The 25,958-nt window shown below is 38.1% G+C and overlaps 1 protein-coding gene across 2 annotated transcripts in view; it reads right to left on the bottom strand.

The window, feature by feature from the left end:
- MSH4 (MUTS-like protein 4) overlaps positions 1-25,646 on the bottom strand; it is a 33,389-nt gene extending 7,743 nt beyond the window's left edge. For both annotated transcript variants that reach the window (XM_039051134.2, XM_039051135.2), the window contains exons 1-14: positions 25,476-25,646; positions 24,703-24,906; positions 24,591-24,626; positions 24,371-24,483; positions 24,112-24,157; positions 23,153-23,199; positions 22,951-23,058; positions 22,607-22,682; positions 21,263-21,335; positions 20,999-21,144; positions 20,835-20,920; positions 20,519-20,658; positions 20,286-20,425; positions 20,093-20,143 (exon numbers count right to left, since the gene is read on the bottom strand). In XM_039051134.2, coding sequence (XP_038907062.1) covers positions 20,093-20,143; positions 20,286-20,425; positions 20,519-20,658; positions 20,835-20,920; positions 20,999-21,144; positions 21,263-21,335; positions 22,607-22,682; positions 22,951-23,058; positions 23,153-23,199; positions 24,112-24,157; positions 24,371-24,483; positions 24,591-24,626; positions 24,703-24,906; positions 25,476-25,541 — 1,332 coding nt within the window. In that variant the 5' untranslated portion in view covers positions 25,542-25,646. The remainder of the gene's footprint in view (positions 1-20,092; positions 20,144-20,285; positions 20,426-20,518; positions 20,659-20,834; positions 20,921-20,998; positions 21,145-21,262; positions 21,336-22,606; positions 22,683-22,950; positions 23,059-23,152; positions 23,200-24,111; positions 24,158-24,370; positions 24,484-24,590; positions 24,627-24,702; positions 24,907-25,475) is intronic.
- Positions 25,647-25,958: the final 312 nt, after the last annotated feature.

Raw genomic sequence — 25,958 nt, 5'->3', positions numbered from 1 at the left:
GTCCGACAATAGCGACGCGGCTCACAGCTTCAATCCGACAGCTTTGAATGGAGATACGGGCAATGGGCAGTCTATGGGTGTTTTCCCTAGTGAGATCCAAAGGCCATTTGCTTATCTTCAGCAATAGATTGTGGATTTTGGAACGGTTCTTGGCATAAACTCGCAAAGTGTTCAACCAGATCCACCCACTAATCTTCCATTGTATTCCAAAAACTCGATAAATTCTTTCCATACTTTACCTACTGCAAATTTGTTGTCTGGATCAATGGAAAATTCTGCAGGATTCATTATTGGAGAAAAGCTAAATGGCCAGAACTTTCGTGTCAGTGCAATTGCACACTCAGGTACGGCTCAGTCCTTTGGTCTGATTAATATAAATGGTAAAAAAATCCTAGATTGTGGACTCAGAAGCTACAGATCATCTAACTGGCTCATTTGATCACTTTATTTCATACTATCCGAGCGCTGGCAATGAAAGAATCAGAATCACAGATGGGTCCTTTGCCCCTGTTGCTGGAAAAGGGCATCTCTCTCCTTTTGAGGATTTAGTGTTGCGTGATGTGCTACATGTCCCAAAGATTTCATATAACTTATTATCAGTCATTAAATTTACAAGAGATTTAAATTGTCAGGGGTTTTCTCACCCGACTCTATTTTATTTCAGGATCTGAGCTCGAGGAAGACGATTGGTATTGCCCAACATGAAAGGGGGCTCTATTTCCTGACTAACGATACTTCCTCTAGGGATTGTTATAGGACGAGTTTTATTTCTTTAAACTTTTCTACTTCTGAGAATGATTTTATGTTATGGCATTATCGTCTTGGGCATCCAAATTTTTCATACATGAAGTATTTGTTTCCGCATTTGTTTCGTAATATTAATATATCTTCCTTACATTGTGATGTGTGTATCCAAGCCAAACAAAGTCGTGTTCCCTTTCACTCTCAGCCCTACAAACCATCTAGACCTTTTAACCTTGTCCACAGTGATGTCTGGGGTCCCTCGCCAACCACCACTTCTACAGGTAAACGCTGGTTTGTCACCTTTATTGACGACCACACTCGGCTTACTTGGGTATTCTTTCTGAATGATAAGTCTGAGGTGTCTTCTATATTCTAGCAATTCTATGCTACCGTAGAAACTCAATTTAACACAAAAATTGCAATTCTGCGAAGTGACAATGGGCGTGAGTTTTTAACAATTCTTTTCGGGATTTTCTTGCTTCTAAAGGGATTGTCCACCAAAGCTCATGTGCCTACACTCCTCAACAGAATGGAGTGGCCGAGTGGAAAAATCGTCATTTGGTGGAAGTTGCTCGTTACCCTATGTTGTCCACTTCCCTTCCTTCCTACTTATGGGGGGATGCCATTCTTACTGCCGCCCACGTCATAAATCGCATGCCTTCTCGTGTTTTAGACTTTCACAATCCCCTTGATCGTTTCAAAGAGTCGTACCCTACCACCCGATTGATTCCTAATGTGCCTCTCTGAGTGTTTGGATGTGTCATCTTTGTTCATACCCATGGTCCAAATCGCACGAAGTTTACCCCTCGTGCTCAAAGGTGTGTCTTTGTTGGGTATCCTCTCCACCAATGTGGGTATAAATGTTATCATCCACCTTCTCGAAAATACTTCGTCTCCATGGATATTACCTTTCTCGAGGATCAGCCTTTCTTTCCCGTTAGCCATCTTCAGGGGGAGAGTCTTATTGAAGAGACTAATTGGTCCACGTACTCAGTTCCCTTAGATTTGCCGCCTGAACCAGTTCATGTCAATCCCGTCCTCCCTACCAATCAAGTTTCGTGGATAACATACTATAGGAAGAATCTCAGGAAGGAAATAGTGCCATCTGTGGTTTCTCCGGCTCCAGTTCATGAGTTCGACCCAGCTTCAGCTCCAGGTATGTGTATTTCTATTGGTGATATGGATAATTGTGTTGAGACTGACATTTGCAGAATGGGTAAGGATAGAGAAAGGGGTGACGGTACTGAGGAAACCAAGGAAACTGTGGGAGATGGAGAGATTGCTGAAAATAACAATCCTGAGGAAATAACTCCAGAGAATGAAAGCAGTGCAAGGGAAGATGATTGTGTAGAAGGTCCTTGGAACAAACGACGAATTATAGTGGGAAACTTGACAAAATTGAGAGCCATGATGTCTCTCTTGATCTTCCTATTGTACCAAGTACCCTGTGCATAGTTACATGACGTACAGCAACTTATCTCCTGAGTTCAAGGCTCTTACTACCAGTCTAGATACAGTAATAGTATCGAGTGGTATACATGTTGCAATGGGAACTCCTGAATGAAAGGCTGCAATGATGGAAGAAATGAGGGCTCTAGAGAAAAATGGGACACAAGACGGTTGGATGCAAATGGGTCTTTATCATAAAGTACAAGTCTAATGGCACGATTGATAGATACAAGGCTAGACTGGTCGCTAGAGGCTTTACTCAAACCTTTGGAATAGATTATTCTGAGACATTCTCCCCTGTGGCCAAGCTTAATACTGTTCAAGTGTTGTTGTCTGTTGCAGTGAATAAAGATTGGCCCCTTCATCAATTAGATGTAAAAAATGTGTTTCTTAATGGAGAACTTGAAGAGGAAGTCTACATGAGCCCTCCCCCTGGTTTTGAAAGCTAGTTTAAGCACCGGGTTTGCAGACTAAGGAAGTTGTTATATGGACTGAAACAGTCCCCGAAGGCGTGGTTTGACAGATTCACCAATTTTGTTAAAGCTCAAGGGTATAATCAAAGGCACTCAGACCACACATTGTTCACAAAGAAGTCAGGTTCAGGGAAGATCGCGGTTTTTATTGTTTATGTCGATGATATTGTGCTGTCTGGTGATGATAATATTGAAATTATGAGACTTAAAGCAAGAATGGCCGAGGAATTTGAAATTAAAGACCTGGGAAAGTTGAGGTATTTCCTTGGGATGGAAGTGGCTCGGTCAAAAGAAGGTATTTCAGTCTCTCAACGAAAGTACACTCTTGACCTTCTCAAGGAGACAGGAATGACTGGGTGTAGACCTGTGGACACCCCTGTGGAGTATAATGCAAAGTTTAGCAATACAGACAACGGAGTTCCCGTCAACAAAGAGAGATATCAGCGATTAGTTGGAAAGTCAATCTACTTATCCCACACTAGACCCGATATATCCTATGCAGTGAGTGTTGTCAGTCAGTTCATGCAGGCCCCTTGCGAAGAACATATGATAGCTATTAAATGCATTTTACAGTATCTGAAGGCAACTCCTGGTAAGGGCTTAATGTTCAGGAAGTCCAATAAACATTGCATTGAAGAAAAGACTTACCTACGCCCCCTCCCCCCTCCCACCCCCAAAAACGCTCTCTCCTCTCTCCTTTCTCCTCCCTCTTAACCTCCTTACCCAACGTCGTTGCCACTTCATCGCCGGAGTTGCAGAACAGATTATCCATGGAAGTCAAAAGTTGTAGGATAAATGAAGTACATTTTTGTGTTTACCTCCAAGATGGACAATTCTTCATAGAAGACGTGGAAGTTAAGAAACATCTAGTTCTATCAGAATCGCAGCTCTTTTGGCTCATGGAGAATATCTCTGTTCTGATTAAGTCTCCAACCTCAAGCTTCTTTGTCAAAAGTGGACAAGATGAATTCGGTGTTACAAGGTTATCCAAGATTCGCAACTCTTCGAGCTGGTTATTGAGATGTGTTGTTTGGCCTGCGTCCGGAGGAAGATTTTTCATACACGTCCCATCAGGTATTTCAAATTCAGGTTGGCATTCCTTTGTTAACATGTTATGTGATTCTATGAAGTTATATGGCGGAATTTGTTTGCTAAAGAAGCATTTGAAGTCCATAGATCGGGCAGCCAAATACACTCATGATATCAACTTTGCGGATATATTAAGGGGAAGAAAGTCTTCAACAAATTTTGTTCCACCATCATTGAATCAAAGCACACCCATAAGAAACAACAAGAAATAGAGCTCCTCCCATGCTCCGGCTATTGAAAAACAGAGCAAGACAGAGTTTTGGTTCCAAAAAAACCAAGAAGTCTTTAAAGAAGACTTCAACAATTTATGGGTAGTCACAAGGCTATTTGAGTTCAATAAATGGCCAGAAGTCTCCAAAAAACTAAAGCTCTGGTTCAACTCTGAAGTAATAGTCAACCCTCTCCCAGATGAAAATGCTTTGATAAAATTGGAAAATGGGAATCTAGAAGATCTAATAGAGCAACTCGGAACTTGGCAGAAGGTAGGACACTTTCACTTGAAGTTCAAAAAGTGGAATAAATCAGTACACAACCGGCCAAGTTCAATAAAAGGATATGGAGGATGGATATCCATAAGAAATCTACCGTTAGATTATTGGTGTAAGCAAACGTTTGAAGCAATAGGGGCCTATTTCGGAGGTTTAGAATCTATTTCAATTGAAACACGGAATCTACTTAATGTGGTTGAAGCTAAAATTCAAGTAAAGAAAAACCTATGTGGTTTTTTGTCAGCAACGTTAGAAATTTCAGAGGAAAACAGAGGAAGCATATTTCTACATTATGGAGATATAGAGTTTTTGGACCCCCCAAGCAAAACTAAGGGCGAACTAAGTGGAAAAGACTTCTCAAATCCAGTTGATTGGCTCGCTTAAACCAAGTCATGAAAGATGAAAGGGTGAATTCATTGAGTATGAATTCCGATTGGTCCTTCCTTGAAGCAACAGTAAATCATCAAACTTCTCAAGAAACCCTCTGTTTTCCACGTTTAAGATGGAACAATCTAATGTTAAAATCGATCGCTTGCTGGAAAGGAAGGCAGACCAATCCCAAAGGGTAGTTCATGGGACTAGTTCGCCAGAAGAGAAGGCTGACCAGCCTCAATCAGAAGGCACACAATTCGGAAGTCCTAACCGGTTAGATGTGAACACAATGAGGAAAGAGAATGCCGATAATTCAATGAGGAAAGAGAAGGCAGAGAATTCAATGAAGAGAGAGTCAGTAAAGATTTTAAAACGTCCCAGGGCAGTCGAATAGCCGCACCCTCGGTAAATGCAAAAGACGTTTTAAATAAAAGCTTTGATGTAACTAGAAGGCTTACTTCTTTAATTAGCTATAGTTAGTTTGTTAGTTTTGACTTTAACTATAGTTAGTTTGTTAGTTTTGAACAAACTTGTAATCTTTCTCTATAAATAAAGCCTCTTCCCTCATTTTGAGGAGAGATTCATTGATTCAAAATATTAGATTTTTGGTTTCACACCAAAATTGATATCAGAGCACTCCAATATTTGAGAACCAGGAGAGCCCATCAATCAATCGAAGGAGATGTACACGGGCAAGAACAAGAGGTGGAAGATACTCCCACCCTCTCTCCAAGAACCTCAACCCGACGCTTGCTGTCCGTTGAGAACTCATTGGAGGGAATTCATGGCACCTTAACAAACCTTCAAGAAAGCATGGAAACTCTTGCTAGAAGAGTTGAAATGCTTGCAACCGCACCTCAAAATCAAGAGAATATTCAACTAGTTGATCAAGAATGGGGAGGAAGAGGAAGAAGAGGCGGCGGATAGGCAAGAAATGGCCAAAAAGAAATATTTCAAGAAAGACATCAAAGAATTCAAAGACAGCACCATGAAAATCTAAGAAGACAACCAATTGGCCAAGAAAGATATCAAAAAAACCAAGATTGGGATTCATCTAGTGAATATGATCAAGAAGAAGAATTCTTTGTGCCAAGAAGAGGAATGGGCGAGAGACGTGAGGACAATGATTTCAAGATGAAAATTGACTTGCCAAGTTACAGTGGGAAGCGAGACATTGAAGCATTTCTTGACTGGATCAAGAACACAGAAAATTTCTTCACATACATGAACACTCCCGAGCACAAGAAAGTGCATCTCGTGGCACTAAAGTTAAAAGCTGGCACCTCGGCTTGGTGGGATCAACTTGAGATCAATCGGAGAAGAATTGGCAGAAGACCAATTCATTCGTGGGAGAAGATGAAAAGGTTAACGAAGGAACGCTTCCTACCTCCTAATTACGAATAAACCTTGTATAGTCAATATCAAAATTGTAGACAAGGAGGACGATCGGTGGCTGATTACATTGAAGAATTCCATCGACTAGGAGCAAGAACAAACCTTATGGAGGGTGAGCAACATTTGATTGCAAGGTTTATTAGAGGTCTATGCATGGATATCAAAGAAAAGGTAAAACTACAACCTTTCCACTCTTTTATTGAAGCTATCTCTTTTGCTGAAACTGTGGAAGAGATGAACGAAATCCGAGTCAAGAATTCATCAAGAAGGTCCGCTTGGGAAGCCTCCACAAGCAAAAGGGTTAGTGCTGCAAGTAAAGCACCAAATCCTCCAAATCCACCAGCCTTGACCAAAGACAAAGATAAAGAAAATCAAGAAGGAAGTGAGGAGAAGAAGACCGAGACCACATTCAAGAAAAGAGCCCAAAATCCCTACAATAGGCCTTCTTTGGGTAAATGCTTTCGATGTGGCCAAGTTGGTCATCTATCTAATGCATACCCCCAACGAAAAACAGTAGCTTACATAGAAGAGGAAGAACAAATGATGGCTGAAAACAGTGAAGAAGAAGATGAGGAAGCCGAGTTCATTGAACCGGATGATGGTGATAGACTCGCTTGTGTTCTCCAAAGAATGTTAATCACTCCTAAAGAGGATTTGAACCCCCAAAGTGATTGTCTTTTCAAAATAAGGTGTACAATCAACAACAAGGTATGCAATGTCATCATAGACAGTAGAAATAGCGAGAATTTTGTCTCCAAAAAGCTAGTGGCGGTTCTAAATCTCAAAGTGGAGACTCATCCAAACCCATACAAGATAGCATGGGTAAAGAAAGGTGGCGAGGCACAAGTAAGTGAAATTTGCACCATTCCCCTTTCGATTGGTAATAGCTACAAGGACTAAATAGTATGCGATGTATTGGAAATGGATGTATGTCACATATTGTTAGGGAGACCATGGCAATATGATACTCGAACCGCCACTAGCTTTCCTCTTCTTGAATGTGATAATAGAATTCCTTTCTTGCTTCTTATTACCTCAATTCCTAAGAAGTATTTCAACATGCTCAAATCTTTTGTATGGAATTGACTATGAAGAAAGATCTTTAGAGACTGGATGCCTGAAGCATCATCACCAATAATCACAATATCATCCACATATACAACTAACAAGATGACACCACCCTCAGATCTCTTAAAAAAGACTGAATGATCTGACCTACTCTTCCGCATTCCAAAGCTTTCAATCACCTGACTAAATTTACCAAACCAAGCTCGTGGGCTCTGCTTTAATCCATATAAAGATTTACAAAAGCGACACACCGCTCCATTCTCCTCCTGAGCAACAAACCCTAGTGGTTGCTCCATATACACCTCTTCCTGAAGATCACCATGAAGAAATGCATTTTTAATATCAAGCTGATGTAAAGGCCAATGATTGATTAAAGCTAATGAAATAAACAACCTCACAGATGGCATTTTTGCTACAGGAGAAAAAGTATCAGCATAGTCAATGCCATAAGTTTGTGCGTAGCCTTTCGCTACGAGACGCGCTTTTAACTGAGCAACAGAACCATCAGGATTGACTTTAACTGCAAACACCCATTTGCAACTGATAGCCTTCTTTCCTGCAGGGAGAGAAACTAAATCCCAAGTACAATTATCATCTAAGGCAGTCATCTCCTCCACCATTGCGGCACATCAACCAGGATGAGACAAAGCCTCATGAACAGCTTTCAGGATGGATACAGACTCTAAGGATGCAATGAATGAACATGTGGAAGGTGACAAATGGTTATATGAAACAAAAGAGGAAATAGGATGAGCATAAGTACGTTTACCTTTACGAAGAGCAATAGGAAGATCATCACCCGCTTCTGGATCTAATGACGAAGAAGACTCTGGTACAAGGCATGGAACTGGAGGAGGTTGTCGTTGAGTATAGACCTTAACGATGGGAGGAAGAGATGAATCAGGAAGAGTAGAGGTAGCCACAGGAAGAGGATCGGGAGGAGAAATAACTGCGTAGACAAGGAAATCATCCTCTAATTCCTTATGCTCCCCCTGACTCTTATTCGAAAAGAAAGACGGTGATGAGAAAAATGGGGTATATTCAAAAAATGTGATATCAGAAGAGACTAAATATTTATTAAGACTAGGACAATAATACCGATACCCCTTTTGGCCACAGGAATAACCAAGGAAAATACATTTTAAGGACTTTGGATCCAACTTGGTATGCTGAGGCTGAACGTCCTGAACAAAGCAGGTACAATCAAATATTTTGGGTTGAATGGGAAACAAATGTTGCTTGGGGCATAAAGTACGAAAAGGTATCACCCTTAAGAATGGAAGAGGGCATGCGATTTATTAAGAAACAAGCTGTGGAAACAGCATCAGCCCAAAAGGATTTTGGAACATGCATCTGAAACATCAAAGCTCTGGCTGTCTCAAGAAGATAACGATTCTTTCGTTCTGCAACCCCGTTTTGAGATGGAGTATCAACACAAGAAGATTGATGAAGAATGCCATGGGCATCTAAATAAGACTTGAGTGTATGAGAGAAATATTCCTTAGCATTATCACTCCGTAGGATTTTAAGAATACCACTAAACTGAGTTTGAATTTCGGCATGGAAAATACGAAAATGAGAAAGTAACTCAGAACAACTTTTCATTAAATATAACCACGTAACACGAGAATAGTCATCGACAAATGTAACAAAATACCTAAACCCTCCTTTGGACTCAACAGGACAAGGACCCCAACATCAGAATGGACTAATTCAAAAGGAGCACTAGCTCGTTTATTGACTCGAGGATACGAACTCAAACGATGAAATTTAGCAAACTGACATGACTCACAATCGAAAGAAGACAAATGTTGAAGTTGTGGACGAAGACTCTTCAACACAAAGATAGACGGATGACCCAAACGACAATGCTCTTTAAAGTGAGACGACATGCTAAAGTATGTGATGGCCATAGGTGTTTGTGGTTCAAAGATGTAAAGACCTCCAACTTCCCGCCCTTTACCAATAGTCTGTTTCGTCGTAAGATCCTGAAATAAACAATAACCAGGAAAAAAGGAGACACAACAATGAAGATCACGAGTGAGTTTACTGACCGAAATCAAGTTAAACGAGAAATTTGGTAAATTTAAAACTGATGACAAAGAAATTGATTCGGTGAGATGGACGGTTCCTGATCCTAAAACAGGAGTGGAGGTTCCATCCGCTATAGTGACATTAGGTGACAAGGTAGATGTACAAAGGGTAGAGAATAAACTGGGGTTACCTGACATATGGTCTGTAGCGCCAGCGTCAATGACCCATTTTGACGTGGAGGAAAGAAGGCATTTAGAAATGTTACCTGTCTCTGCGATGGTCATAATGAGTAGAAGATGATGCCCTCAATGACTCTTGATACTGCTGAAATTTAGCAAACTCCCCTGCAGAAATCGTAATTGAATTGTCAAGATTATCAGGAGTAAAGGCGACATGTGCAGAGGGTGATGGCATCCTCTGACCCTTATTCAACAATCTTCTACATTCACGTTTCGTATGGCCAGGTTTATGACAATAATAGCAAACAACACCTCCTAGATTTGATCTCCATGAATAGTAGTTGGATCCATTCAACTTATGTTCAGTTACTTTTGACACCATAGGAACAATCTCAGACATTACTGGTTTCTTATCAGCCATTACCTCAAAAAGTAGACACTGGACAGCAAAGAATCAAACCCTAATTTACCGAAGAGATGTCTACACAAGCAATGAGTATATCTATATATCCCAAACAAACACACCACCAAGAAGAGCCAACAATACTGAGGAAACCTCACTGAAGACGAACGAAAAACGGCGGCGCACGCAACTACACGCACCGGCACGTGGACGGACAACAGGCTGGAACAGGCGGCACGTGAGCCTCACGCACTGGTCAAATGGCAACCAGACTTTGAGGGTTTTGTAGATCGACGGCTGGGCTTCTCTTTGGAATGAGCGGTGTCAAAAAAACAACCCTTTTTTTTTCCAGCGGCGGCGACTAACGACGGCGAACGAACCGAAGACGGCGACTGTGAGTAAACTCACCTCTCCACAAAACCCTAAACGTATCACAAATGGGTTTTAAATTCTCAAACCCAAAGGTTCACAAAAACCCTAAGTTTATTTAGAGAGCTCTGATACCATGTAAAACTCTTAGGTTTGAGAAAGAATCAGAATGCTTTATTCATTCACCAAAGATATGAATATATACAAGTGTACAAAGCATAGAAAAGGAAAATATCACAAAATATTTACAAGAATGGAAAATCCTAATTATAGAATAACATACACCAAGCTTTACCACTGCTTTTAATTTGTTGGAATGCCAACAGACTAAAATAGCCGGAAGTGACTCTTCAATCATCAAGGATAGGCAGGAATTGGATTCGGTTGTAGCAGACCCTTCTTACTCAGACCATTTGAATTCTTAAGCATTCAAAAAGCCCCCTCATCATTTCCCATTACTCAAGAACTCGGGTCCCACATTGACATAATCATTGTTCTCTAAAGAAGCCCAAGGGTCCCCTTCAGCATCCCCACACCAAAATCCTAGTCCACTTTTAACAGAGGACCTCCCTTGTGCCAAGAATATCCCTACAGCTCTTTATGATCGAGCATCAAAACCTACAAGCAAGCCTCACCTCTAAAACCTTACTGAAAACACTTCATAAGAAAGAAAACTTCATTCCGAAACAGCTGGACATCCATGATGAATGCAGACCTGCTCGAAGATTGTTGTATCAAGGTGCAAAATCCTACTTGCTTTAGTAACAAGTCGGATTATCCTCTTTATAATCCTCGACCATTTTCTTATTTTGATTTTAAAATTGGCGGCTCAAACGTAGCCTTTGTGCGAGGTACCTCCGAGTCTCAACAAGTTGCTAATCAAAACTACGATTCAGATGAAGATTCATTAGTCAGCATCAGTAGTGAAGAATTAGACAGATCAGTCCCTGAAACTCTCCAAGAGGAGGAAGAACTCGGTGATGATCACCACAATGCATTGCAATGCATTTTCCAATTAGAAGAAGAATTCATGACAGATTGCAACAACTTCCCCCTCATAAAGCCTATTGACAAGAAGGAAATTCCAACCAATCTGATTTTTGTCGTGGAAGATTGTGACTTGATCTTAGGATAATCCCAAGTGCTATACCATGAAGATCCTGTCATGGAACACAAGAGGCCTGAGCGATGCCTCTAAAAGAATGGCTATAAGAAGAAGCATTAAGAAAATCAATCCAGACTTGGTCCTAATTCAAGAAACTAAGAGATTTTTTTTTATAACAGCTTTATAAAGGAACTATGGAGTTCCAAAGACATCGGATGGGATTTTGTGGAAGCTCTGGGCAAATCAAGAGGCATCTTAACCATGTGGGATGAAAGTAAAATTACAATCTCAGAGGTGCTAAAAGGAGGCTATTCGTTATCTGTAAAATGCCTCATTATATGTAAGAAAACTTGTTGGATCACAAATGTATATGGTCCCACATACTACAAAGAAAGAAAACACATTTGGCCGGAATTATTCTCGCTCTCAGACTACTGTTGTGAACCTTGGTGTGTAGGTGGTGATTTTAAAATCACAAGGACCCAAGAATGGTTTCCAACAGGGAGATCAACAAAAGGAATGAAAAAGTTTAACAAATTCTTTGACTCAGCAAAGTTAATGGAAATCTCTCTTAACAATGGTTGATTTACATGGTCAAGAGAAGGGCCCAAAGTATCACGTTCGCTTCTTGATAGATTCCTAATTTCCAATGCCTGGGATGATTCTTTTGCAAACACTAGAGTTATAAGGCAAGCACGCATCTGTTCAGATCACTTCCCCATTCTACTTGAAGCAGGTTCTTTTGAATAGGGACTTTCCCCCTTCAAATTTTGTAACAGTTGGTTAACCATCAAAGATAGTTGCAGAGCTATTAAAAACACCTTGAGTACGGAGATCAACAGGTTTGAGCTGGCTTTGTTATTGCCACCAAGCTAAGGAAAGTCAAGATTGCTTTAAAAACCTGGAACGCAGAATTTAAGACTAAAAGAAAAAGAATAGAGGAAGAGCTATTAAAAGAAATTGAAAAGTATGACCTACAAGCTGAAGACTACGAAAATCTGGAAATGGAAAGGGATTTGAGAACCTCCTTGAAAGCTGAGTTATTATCTCTTTACAGAATTGATGAAAGGAACTTAAGACAAAAAAAGCAAACTTAATTGGTTAAGTTTAGGAGATGAAAACACCAAATTCTTCCACCGTTTTTGGATGCAAAGAGGAGAAGGAACCTTATCTCATAACTACTAAATGATCAAGGAATTGCAACACACTCCTTCAAGGAAATTGAAGGCCTAATATTAGACTTTTACTCCTCTTTGTACACCAAATCCCCTGGCCTAAGATCAATCCCTCTCAAATTTCAATGGCCTTGTCAACAGTACTCAAAATACCTTGTTGACAACCAAGTTCACCACGGTTGAAATCAGATTGGCTTTAAACTCGTTGGGTAAAAATAAGGCCCCCGGCCCGGATGGATTCAAAGTTGGATTCCTCATAAAATTCTGGAATTTTTTCAAAGACAAGTTCCAGGAACTCTTTGAAAATTTTTATGGAAATGGAAAGTTGAACTCATGTATAAAAGAGAATTTTATCAGCCTGATTCAAAAGAAAAAAGATGTTGTCCGGGTGTGATTTCAAACCAATTAGTTTAACTACTTTGACATACAAAATTGTTGATACTAGCTGAGAGACTAAAGAAGATAATGCCAAGCATAATTGATACTACACAAAGTGCCTTTATTGAAGGAAGACAAATCCTAGACCCAATTCTCATAGCCAACGAAGTAGTAGAGGAATATTGTTCAAAGAAGAAAAAAAGGGTGGATCTTAAAACTTGACTTAGAGAAAGCATTTGATTGTGTTGATTGGGTGTTTCTTGAAAAAATCCTCGTTGAAAAGAACTTTGATTCAAGATGGATGATGTGGATGATGGGTTGTGTCTCTAACCCAAAATACTCAATTTTCATAAACAGAAAGGTAGAATCCAAGCTACAAGAGGCATAAGGCAAGGCGACCCTCTTTCGCCTTTTCTTTTTCTATTAGTCAGTGAGGTTTTAAGCGCACTACTGACCAGACTTCATGAGAAAAGAAAATTTGAAGGCTTCCTAGTGGGCAAAGATAGAGTTCATGTCTCCATCTTGCAATTTGCTGATGATACGTTAATATTCTATAAAAATGATGCGAAGATGTTAGAAAACTTAAAGAAATCAATTGAACTCTTCGAGTGGTGTTCAGGGCTGAAGATAAATTGGGACAAATCAGCTTTAAATGGTATCAATATCGATAATATCAAGCTAAAAGCAGAAGCATCCAGATTGAATTGCATGGTTGTCCACCTCCCTTTCATGTACCTTGGCCTCCCGTTAGGTGGCTATCCAAAACAAGTGACTTTCTGGCAACCAATGATTGATAAAATTCAAAGCAAATTGGACAAATGGAAAAGATACAATCTCTCTAGAGGAAGACGTTCTACTCTTTGTAAGTCTGTATTATCTCACATCCCTTTATACTACATGTCAATTTTCTTGATGCCAGAAAAGGTGATCCAGATTATTGAAAGACTATTGAGAAACTTTTTCTGGGAAGGGCACTCAGGAAGTAAACTAAAGCACTTAGTTAAATGGGATTTTGTCACTCGCTCGCAAGAAGATGGTGGGCTTGGCATTGGAGGTCTGAAAATTTAAAACCAAAGCCTTCTAGCCAAATGGGGGTGGAAGTTTATCATTGATGAAAAATCCCTTTGGAGTCAAGTGATAAAAAGTATCCATGCTAGAAGCACGTTCGGCTGGCATACCAATGGAAAAGCTAACTGCAGCTTACGAAGTCCTTGGGTTAACATATCAAGGACTTGGTTAAAAATAGAAGCTTTGGCATCTTTTAAAATAGGCAACGGTAGAAGGGTTTCTTTTTGGAACAACCCTTGGTTGGACTTTGTTCCTCTAAAAACCTCCTTCCCAAGTCTTTACACCATTTCTACTAAGCCTGACGGAGCTGTCCATGATTTTTGGGATGATGCGCTAGAATTATGGTCCATCCAATTCTGAAGACTACTAAAGGATGATGAGTTAGAATATTTCCAACTCCTTATTGGACAACTTTCCACCTCTACACTAAATTTGGTTCCAGATAAAAGATGGTGGACTTTAGAATCAAATTGGTCCTTTTCAGTAAAATCCCTTGTCAAACATCTATCCTTGGCCTCTCCAATTGGAAAACGCCTAGAATCGGCATTGCGGAAATCTAAAAGTCCGAGGATAAACATTATGATTTGGATAATGCTGAATGGACTGCTAAATTGTGCAGATATTCTGCAAAAGAAGCTCCCTACTCACTATATCTCACCACAGGCTTGTTCTCTCTGCTTGGCAAACTCTGAAAATCTGCTACACTTATTCTTTAGATGTGTGTATGCATAAAAATGTTGGCTCTATTTGCTTAATTGCTTTAATACCAGTTGGGTATTCGGTAATGACTTCAAGGCTAATGTCCTCCAACTTCTGATTGGTCCTAAAATGAAAAAGAAGCCAAGATTAATTTGGATCAATGCAGTAAGGCCTTGTTATCAGAATTATGGTTCGAAAGGAATCAAATAGTGTTTCATGACAAAGATTCTCCTTGGACGTACAGATTCGAGACAGCTCGTATTAATGCCTCTTCTTGGTGCTCTCTATACAAAGATTTTGAAGATTTCTCCATTCAAGACATCAGCCTCAACTCGAACGCCTTCATATTTCCTCCAACTTATGTTGAATGTATTTTGTTCAGGTTATTTACACTTGTGTAAGCCCATTGTACCAGGCACGGCTTTTATGTCATTGTTTTGTCATCTTTACTTTTCTATTTAGGATATGATGAGAGTGCTAAGGAGGTGTCAACCTAGTTGAGATGTCCGGGTGCACTTGCTGATCTATCTTTCTTGTTCTTGTGTCTTTTCAATTATATTGTAACATCTTTCATTATCTTAATGAAGAGGTTTGTTTCATTTTTCAAAAAAAAATAAACGTTGCATTGAAGCCTATACCGACTCTGACTAGGCAGGTTCTACTGTTGATAGAAAGTCGACGTCTGGGTACTGCACATTTGTCTGGGGCAACCTGGTCACTTGGAGAAGTAAGAAACGGGGGGTTATAGCCAGAAGTAGTGTTGAAGCCGAGTACCAGGCCATGAGTTTAGGGATATGTGAAGAGATTTGGTTAAAGAAAGTGTTGACAGATCTTCATCAAGACAGCGAACTTCCAATGAAATTGTTTTGCGACAATAAAGCAGTAATAAGTATTGCAAATAATCCAATTCAGCATGATAAAACTAAACATGTTGAGATCAATAGACATTTCATCAAGGAAAGACTAGACAATGGAAGCATATGCATTCCCTACATTCCTTCAAATCAGCAGGTTGCAGACGTCTTCACAAAAGGATTATTGAGACAGAGTTTTGACTATTGTATCAGCAAGTTGGGTCTTATTGATATTTACGCCCCAACTTGAGGGGGAGTGTCGAAAATAGTTGTATTGCCCTAGGGGCATATTTGTAATTTTTCCATTGACCTAAGGTTTCCTCTTGTCTATTTATTTGAGTAGTCTCCTTGTATTTTATGTATCATTTCAAGAATAAAAAATAAGTCTCTATCGTGGTTTTTTCTCCCAGGTTCTAGGGTTTTCCACGTAAACCATTTGTGTTCTTCTTCTCCTTCATCTTTTATTTTCATCAAACCCTAACCTAATACCAAAGAAGTTTTTGCAGAAGTAAGAAGATAAAAAAGTAGGAAGAAACTAATGTTAGGATTGTCTGCAAGCTTTGAACCTGAAGGATCGGCTTTAATTGCTTGAAATCTTGGTAATGAGGTACGTATAAATACTCATGATAACTGTTATAATTGAAATCAGAGCTACACAGGAACTGATAATCGGCCACAGAAACCAAGACTATGGTGTGAGCATTGTAGAAAACCAGGCCACACTAAAGAAGTGTGTTGGGATATTCATGGCAAACCTCTAGATTGGAAGCCAAACAAGGGAACGGGCGATAGACGAAGAAAGGCCAACCAAACAAGTGCAACAACCGAAGGTAACATTACCCCTGAAAATAATGTGTTTACTAAGGAGCAATTGGATCTTCTCCAAAAACGCTTTGGTCAACCCAAATCTACTAAAAAAAACATCAGAAACAAGTGTAGCTACAGTTGCACAATCAGGTGACTTCCTTTATGTCCTTAATGCAACTAAAGAAAATTTTCGTACTTGGATTATTGATTCTGGAACTTCAGACCACATGACGGGCGATATCTCACTTTTAACTAATTATGTCCACTATAGCGATCAAATCACTGTAAAAATTATTGATGGTACCTATTTAAAAGTGATGTGAACTGGCAATATTTTTATCTCTAAAGATTTTATGTTAGAAAATGTGTTACATGTTCCAAAACTTAGATGCAATCTTCTTTCCATAAGCAAACACTTGTGAAAAAGTGCATTGCAACTTTCCACTCACATAATTGCATATTTTATGATTTGAATTCGAGGAAGACAAATGGCAATGCTAAGGAATCCTCTGGTCTCTACATACTAAATGCTTCCAAGTCTCATGTTAAGGAGTTAAGTCATAGCAAATCTATTTTTGTTGTTTCTAAAAACAATTATGATAGTACATAATGTTATGGCATAATTGTTTAGGACATTATAATTTTCTATATTTGAAATGAATTTTTCCAAATATTTTTAATAAAAGTCCTCAGGTTTTCCAATGCAAGTCTTGTGAAATGGCAAAGTTGGCTCGAACTTCATATCCGGTAAGCACTTATAAACCCTCTCATCCTTTTTCTATAATGCATAGTGATGTTTGGGGACCTAGTAAAGTTCAAAATATAACAGGAGCCAAATAATTTGTTTCCTTTATTGATGATCACACTAGACTTACTTGGATCTTTTTAATGAAAGAAAAATCTGAGATTACTATCAAATTTAAAAATATGTGTGTCATGATCCTCAACCTCTTTAACACAAAAATCCAAATCCTTCACACTGATAATGCTAAGGATTATTTGAACACTTCCGTAGGGAACTTTCTAAAAGAAAAAGATATTGCCCACCTAAGTACATGCCCTAACACTCCCCAACAAAATTAAATTGCGGAAAGGAAAAATAGACATCTCTTAGAAGTTTCTAGAGCTTTAATGCTTTTCGCTAACACCCCCCATCGTTTTTGGGAAGAAGCTGTTCTGACAGCCACATACCTTATTAATAGAATTCCCTCTCGAACATTAGGCTTCAAAACTCCCTTACAAAAACTTAAGGCATAATAGATTATTCTCTCAAGTTCCTTTAAAAATATTTGGTTGTACAATTTTTGTTCAAGATCATTGACCCAATAGGAGTAAACTAGATCCTAAGGCAATCAAATGTATATTTCTAGGTCATGCTCCGAGCCAAAAAGGATACAAATGCTATTCACCAACCATGGAAAAATTTTATACCTCCATGAATGTAACCTTCTTTGAAACACAAACATATTTTCAAAAGCAAGATATCATCAAACCTTCCATACTTGTTGAAAACAAAGGAATCCCAATGACAATCTTCATTGAAGAAAGTGTTCCCTTCCTACAGAAACTGATATTTCCAACCAAAGCACAGTCGAATGTAGGAAAGATCCCATGGTCTATAATGAAACTGATATTCCCAACCAAAACATACTCGGATGTACGAAAGATCCCATAGTCTATACTCGAAGAAAAATAAACACCTTTGGACAAGTGCTTAGTCAAAATCCGACCGAAATACAGGAAAATCATGTCCCCAACTCCACAACGGAAATCCTTACAAAAGACCTCGATCTTCCTATTGCAAAACGGAAAGGAGTAAGAACTTGTACGATGCATCCTCTTTAAAACAATCTTTCTTATAAACATCTCTCTCCCAAGTTCAAAGCATTCACAACTACCTTATACAACATAGCATTCCTAACAACGTCTATGAAGCTCTTAAAGACCCCAATTGGAAGCAAGCTGTATTAAACGAAATAAATGCCTTGGAAAAGAACAACACATGGAAAATAACAAATCTACCCCCAGAAAAGAACACGGTAGGATGAAAATGGATCTTTACCATCAATACAAAGCTAATGGAGAAATCGATAGGCTCAAAGCTAGACTTGTTGCCAAAGGATTCTCACCCAGTCTTACGGCATTGACTACCAAGAAGCATTTGCCCTAGTAGCAAAATTAAATACTATCCGTATCCTTTTTTCTGTAGGAGTGAATAATGATTGGATACTTCACCAATTAGATATAAAGAACGCCTTCCTTAATGGAGACTTAAAAAAAGTGTATATCCATATACCCACCGGTATAGAATCAACTAAAACCATGAATAAGGTATGCAAACTCAAGAAATCCCTTTATGGCTTAAAACAATCCCCTAGAGCCTGGTTTGAAAAGTTTTCAAAAGTAGTAAAGAACAACGGGTACTTGCAATGTCAATCTGACCATGCCCTCTTTGTCAACATCCTTGCAAGGGTAAAATAGCAATTATCATCGTTTATGTAGATGACATTATCCTTACAGGAGACCATGAAGAAGAAATAAGAAAACTAAAACTACTCTTAGCCAAGGAATTTGAAGCAAAAGACTTAGGCAACCTTAAATACTTCCTAGGGTTGGAAGTGGCCTGCTCAAAGAAAGGTTTGAGCATTTCTCAACGAAAACATATCCTTGATCTCTTAAAGGAAACTGGTATGCTTGGATGTAAGCCTGCTAATACTCCCATCGACACAAATCATCACGTAAGCAAAGAAAACACCATGGTTAACAAAGATCAATATCAAAGACTAGTTGGAAAACTAATTTACCTAACACACTAGACCTGATATTTGTTTTGCAGTAAGCTTTGTAAGTCAGTTTATGAATAATCCAACTGAAGAAAATATGCAAGTTGTTTATACAATACTCAGGTACTGGAAAGGAACTCCAGGAGAAGGATTGTACTTCAAGAAATCTAGGAAAAGAAACATTGAAGTATTCACAGATGTTGATTGGGCAAGCCAAAAAATAGACAAAAGATCAACAACTGGATATTGTACCTTTGTTTGGGGAAACCTAGTCACTTGGCGGAGCAAGAAACAATCGGTTGTATCTAGGAGTCGTGCTGGAGCTGAACTAAGGGCACTAGCTCAAGGAATATGTGAAGGAATTTAGCTCAAAAACATCCTATCGGAACTTAAAATCACATTAGAAGAACCAATGGAGGTATACTATGACAATCAAGCTACTATAGGTATTACGAAAGACCTGGTCCATATGATCGCATAAAACATGTGATATTGATCGACACTTTATTAAAGAGAAAATTCAAAACAAAAGTGTCTCCATATGCTAAATACCCACCAAGATGCAAATTGTTGATATTCTTACAAAAGCTCTATTTAAGAACACTTTTAAAGTCTTAAAAGCCAAGCTGGACTTAGTCAACATATACAGTCCTGCTTGAAGGAGATAATATAGAAAGTCTTCTTTTTCCCTGTTTCTTTGGAATTTTATTTTGTAATTAGTATTCATTCTTTTTCTGTAATATTCTTTCATTATTTCCATTCTTTGTACCATTGATTATCTTTGCCATATTTGGCTTTTATCATTTTATATATTAGGACTATACCCATTTGTAAAGGAATGAGAAAAATACAGAGAATTGAGAAATTTAAATAGATACAATAAGTTTGCAAATTCAGTTAGGTCCTTCATTGTAGTTCCTCATGTGCAATTCAAAGACAAAAGGCAATCATGAACCATATGCCTTTTTAGTTGAATGAATTATCGATTCACATGAAAACCAAATGTAATAAAGGAAAAGTGTGCCCACTATTTGTAGGTATATGTATATCGTAGTGCATTAACATTATATAATTAACTTCAAAAATAATATAAATGTATGACTATCTCCTATTAGATCATCGATATGTGGGCACCGTCATATAATAACAGAAGTACTCACAGAAGCAAGTTCCAGGGTAGAGCATCGTATATTGTTCCCATGCTTCAAGACCTGAATTTTGGTTAAAAAGGTGTAACTCAAACAATTGCAAAGACATCAACAAGAAAGCAAGTCTTTTTTTTTTTTTTTTCAGAAACAGAAACAAAGCTTTTCATTGAACTAAATCAACAAGAAAGCAAGTGTCATGCTTAACCTGAATAAACTTGCTAGGAAGCTTTCCTTGGACATCTTTGTGAGGAATGCTCAAGTAAAACCCTTGCCTATTATTGAAAGGCAGTTTTAAATTGGGTAACTTGTACTCCTCTCGGTATTTGTTAGCAAGATTATGTATAGCTGGCATGAACAGAGGCTTTTAATTCATAATATGAAAGACATCTAGAACAAAGATATTAACTGATAGACCCAATTTATTAACAGGAGAAAAACCTTCACTAGTATCACAGAACGTCCTTCTTGCAATATCCAACAGTCCATCAATTCCAGCCTTAACCGCAAAACATTGTTGAGTGCGGGCAATAAAAGGAACCCTTGCATGAAGAACGTCTTCGTCGATCACTTCTTCAATCCTGCAACATGACAACTTCTTTAAAATGAAAGAAATAGATAACCACTTAACTGAGGGCTTCTGTCGATGAGGCCATATTCAAACATAAGTCAATTAAAATCTTTGAGAAAAAATGGTTTGCTAGTCAAAAAGATCATATTATTAGGATTTTGTAGTCAATAGCAGGAGCCAGGTTACCTCTTTCTAATGGTTGCAAATTTTTCGTTTTCACAAACAGATTTGTAAATGTTTGCAAGAAGAAAACTCTTTGCTTCCTTAAGTACCTGAAATTTTGAACGGAGCTATCGCAAGTATGTACTGGAGTTTTAAAGAACCTTTTATGTATTTCGAAAGGAAATTACCTTTGAGAGTAAAGGCAATGCCTCAAGGGCAGTTTTTAGAAGAATAATGCTAGATATCAAATTTTGGCTCTTTTTAGCATTAGCAGCACGCAAAACTTCATTTGTAGCTTTCTTTTGCTTGAAACAGAAGTGACAAAGTACTCTGTCTGAATTAGAAAATGGAAAGATGATTATGTACAAAACCTTAACCTAGATCTTTTGTTTCACTTCTTTTTTTTTTTCCTCTCTTTTTGCACTTCATCATTGCTGTAGATGTAGACTTACCAGTCTCTTTAGGAAATTTACGAAGAGCTTGAGAAAGCCCGAAAAATAATTGTTCATTGCTCATCAATTCATCCTAGAAAAGAAAAGGAAAAGGTTAGGAGCAGCACCTTGTCAATGAAGTATCTGGCATCTACTGAAGTATAAAAGAACAAATTGTTTTATTTAATCAATATCAAACAACGACCCTCAATATCTCCACAATAGGATGATATTATCCACTTTAGGCATAAATCCTCGTGACTTTGCTTTTGGTTTCACTCAAAAGGCCACATATCATTGAGATAGTTGTCCTCACTTATATCCTGTGGATCTTCCCCTTATCTAGTTAATGTGGAACTTTGATCACACTCACACTCTATCAAAATTTAATATTCTAGCCAATTGGAGGTTGAAATCGGGTATTAATCCAAGAAATTTATGGACAAAAGTAAATAGTTCCACAGACGGTAAGAACAAGCTGTGCTGTGCAGGCTGAAATTTTGCATTTTACAGAATTGATTTAAAATGTGCATTGTTGATGCATTACTTCGTCACACTGAGTTCAATGTAGGAAGATGCTGCAATTGTTGGTCATAGTGAGTTCAATGTAAGAAGATCCCTCCTGTAACAATTGAGGGGAATTTGATAGATGGATTCATTCAAAAGGAGGATTCTATAACTTTCTATAGGAGCCCCAGCATAGTTCGTCTCGCTCCACCATTCTCTCTATAAGTGCCAACTCATGGCAATGTTGGTTGGCTAGCTCACAATAACATTGTTATCCTAGCCTATTTGACTTACAGGTTTTTCTTTCGTACTGATTTGGAAAAAGTCCTCTCTCAGGAAGGCCATGGTTCAAATCACAACCAAAAAAAAAAAAAAAAGAAAACCTATGAGCTATGGCAGGGCTAAGAATGTTTTTACAAGTTCTAATTCGACTTGTTGTTACTTGACACTGTAAAAAGAAATAGTGGGTAGGGCGGCCACACGTTCTTTGAGAAGACTTGTAATTGTTACTAAAAGAATTAAGAAATCCAAGCCCATCATCAGCAAGTTCTAAAACAATTTTGCTATAAAAAATCACATAAAAAGACTTCATCTGCTACTTGAATTTCCTTCCTCTGATCACTGATGCACAAAAGACATGCAACCCATATATGAAAACGACTCTTTCCAGATAAGGTGCATATGGTTGATACCCTAACTAACTCTGATATACTGCTTACAAATTTTAGATCATAAAACATGTATTTATATATAAGAACTAAAATTTCTCTGTGCCTAAATATCACGACAATTGAACCATACAATTTTAGTTCACCACAAATTTAGCTATGAAAACCATAAATCACGTATGATACTGACCAGGCAATCCAGACGGGCATTAATGGTTTCAATATCTTTTAATGGCTGCAAAAGATTGGCACGAAGAAGTCTAGACCTGTAACAAAAATTTGACCAAAATTGCAGTGACAGTAAAGCACAAAACTTTATAACAAACATGGGACTAAAAACATACGTATGCACACGAGTACTTAGCAATAACTATACATCAAAATAATTTTTTCTTTGGTATTAACAACTCATCTACATGATATTCAATTGCATGTCATCAAATACTAGTTTAGATGACAACATGATGAGGTAAGACGATCAACTTTGCAGCAACAGGTGGAAAAGAAAAAATCAACCAACGTGTATTCCCATACCCTCCTATAGTTTTTGTTGTCTTGAGCATGTTGTACAGACTTCTCTTCTTGTTACTTGTTCCCCAAAGGTTGGAGTGAAGTGGCTCAATAATTTCTAAATTCTGAACGCTGCCACCAAACAATTCAGCATTTAATCAGAAATCCACAGTCATCTTGATTAGCTGTTACACATAGTTGTAAGGAAAAGAGAAATGAAGGAAACCTCGTTGCATCAATGCTCACATGATCAGATGAGCCATTGAACGTGACCTAAAATTTACAACTGAACCATCAGGATGGACTAAGAACTCCAGAACCAAAGGTAAGGTTCATGAATTCATTCAGAAGACAAATAAAAACTGATATTTGAAGTCAAAGAGAGAACAAGTATTTTAAGCCTAGTCCCTAAAGTTAATTACATATCTAGATGATAGGTTCTTCTCTGCATAGTACTTTATCTTTCAAAAACACAAGTCTAGAATATAGAACAACAGAAGTCAAAAAGTGAAAAGGAATGAGCTGTAGTGAAAATAGAAGTAACAGAATTATTATTATCATTTGGGGGAAGGGGAAAAAAAACAACTGTATTAACAAGGGGTCAGACCCTTAAATTCGGTTTGATATGTTTCAAATTCGTGACTCAACCAATATGTAGGAAAATCCTTGTTTAGTGGTTATAATTACTGATGATATAAACAACCTTTGCACATGTAGTAATCCTACACGTATGGAGCATCAGAGCTTCACCAATCAAAAAAGCTATAGGGAAAATAAATTTCTTTGTAAAGTAATGTTGAAAATGAAAAGCAAAGAATGCCTACTGGAGTACCCATATTTTGAATAATATAATAAATTTGACTGACTAACATCTGTAAAGAAGAGAATAACGTAAGAAATAAGGTGTAGCTTCTTTATTTACTCAACCAAGATGGAAAGAAAGGACAATAAAATTAAATAATTAATTTCCCAATCTTAGGTCAGAAATCTTATACACATACCAAGATGAGGTAGATAAGTTGAGTAACCATCTTACAGAACTACAGAAACTTGACTTATTAGCTCAGTAATATTGGTTATTGTGAGATTATTTTTCATATAGTGAATCTCATTCAAGCATCAGGAGAAAGTTTAAACCATTGAATTCTGTTCATTTCTACTACCATCTCAGAGAGGCAAATTTACCAATAAAGAGTGATTGGTCACGATTATCCCCTTCTCTGCTTCAATCCTGAGCATCAAGAAGCTGGTTCATTAGTGAAAGCTCAGCATTCAAGCCAACAAGAATACTCCCAACAAAATATTGCCAATGCTCGACAAGAATTCTCTAAAGAAAATATTAGCATCATAAGACTGACACTTTCCCTCCCTTCTTATTTGTTACCAAATTAACCTAACCAATAGTTCTCATATCAAAATAGTAGAAAACCGATACAGATAATACCACTTAATGCTAGCAGCAGCAGCAGCCAGGCAGAGATAGTACTGTTTGTAATAAGTTTCTAAACCAAGAGCTGAAGGCTCCTTGGCTGCCAGATTCTTAATCAGAACAGCACCCTGTAAAGTTCGACCAAGATATGTTCTAAGCACACTGATAAAAGAACAGCATCCAATACAGTAACCATCAAACAAAACTTTAAAAGAAAAGAGACAGAGGAAAAAACCTTTGTGTCATCAAAGCAAGCACGAGCCATTACAACCTACAGAGTTTCAAATTCAATTTAAGTTTCTCTATAAAGGCAAGCAATCTCCACAGGCAAGCAATTTAAGCTGAACCTTCTTCACTGTAGCAAAAAATCTATCAGCCAAAACAGAAACTCCAACCATGCCATCAGGTGCGAGCTTGTTTGGAGGAACAAGTATAACCATTGGATCATAGAAATGTAGCAAAGTTTTTGTATTCTGGTACGAGCTGCTGGTCTCTATATATTGAGAAAGATGAAGTGAAGCTGACCTCAAGTCAAATGCAGCAACTCCAACCTGTACGGAGATTGATGTCCATTAAGCTATTATCCGATGTTGGTAGCCGAAGCCTAATCTTCGGCAAGCAGTTAGGACATACAATCGTGACAATTTTTTATATGGTAAAATGAAGTAAATTCTATCTCTCAGACTCGTGCCCATGTTAGAGAATGAAGCACTCCAATTTAAGCAAAAGAATGATCTACTGAACCGCAAAACAAGCTCCAAATTGCATATCTCAGCAGCATAAATCATCATTTCATTACTCAATCAGTTCATGCAAAGGCATTTAAGCTAAATGAAATGCACAAAGAGCATTGGTACATATAAATTCATCATACGCGGACTGTATATTCTAGTTTTAGGAGATGGCGCAGAATAATTTGGCCGTAGAATTACCACGTCATTTCTTTATAAAACGTTGCATCAAGGAACTCTCAGATTACTCATTGTTCTTGTTTCCAGAATCACGAAATGCTTAAACTAAAGGCAGAATAAGAAAATGTAGGAATTGTTTTCCTTTCAACTTCCGTATTTTCTCAGAAAACGAATGATACAAGCGATCGTGAGGAATTGCAGAAACATACCTCCTTAGCTCTGTTCTCTATTAGACCGATAACGAAGCTCGATCTCTCGCCTGCATCGTCTTCCATTTTCTCTCTCGCTGAACTCTATTCAAACTTCAAACAATCTCTTTAGCGGGCGCCAGTTACGTCCTATTTATAGAGCTCTAGCACTTCAACGTCGAGCCGTGGAAATGATATGGACCCAGAAATTTAGCGCGAGACGATGCCAGTGGGGGGCAAAATTTATATACATTATTTTTAAAAATAATACGTACAACTATGATGGGAGGACTCGGTAGCCGGTAGACTATAAAAAGATGGTATAACTTAATATCACCTATTTGATGTAATTTTGGCTTTAAATAGCGTCGGATATATTAAATAAGGGGCAATTGCAACTTTAATAAAAAAACAATTGAAAATTTGAAGCGTTTCACTAGTTTGTGCTTTTTTGCAAACATGACAAATCTCATCCGTGCAGTCATGATTGACTCACCTGAAATT

This window comes from Benincasa hispida, chromosome 12, assembly GCF_027475165.1.
Source record: "Benincasa hispida cultivar pf3 chromosome 12, pf3_genome.v1.1, whole genome shotgun sequence".
Classification (NCBI taxonomy): Eukaryota; Viridiplantae; Streptophyta; class Magnoliopsida; order Cucurbitales; family Cucurbitaceae; genus Benincasa; species Benincasa hispida.
The sequence above is the reverse complement of the archived record's forward strand: the minus strand, read 5'-3'. Positions and strand labels throughout refer to the sequence as shown.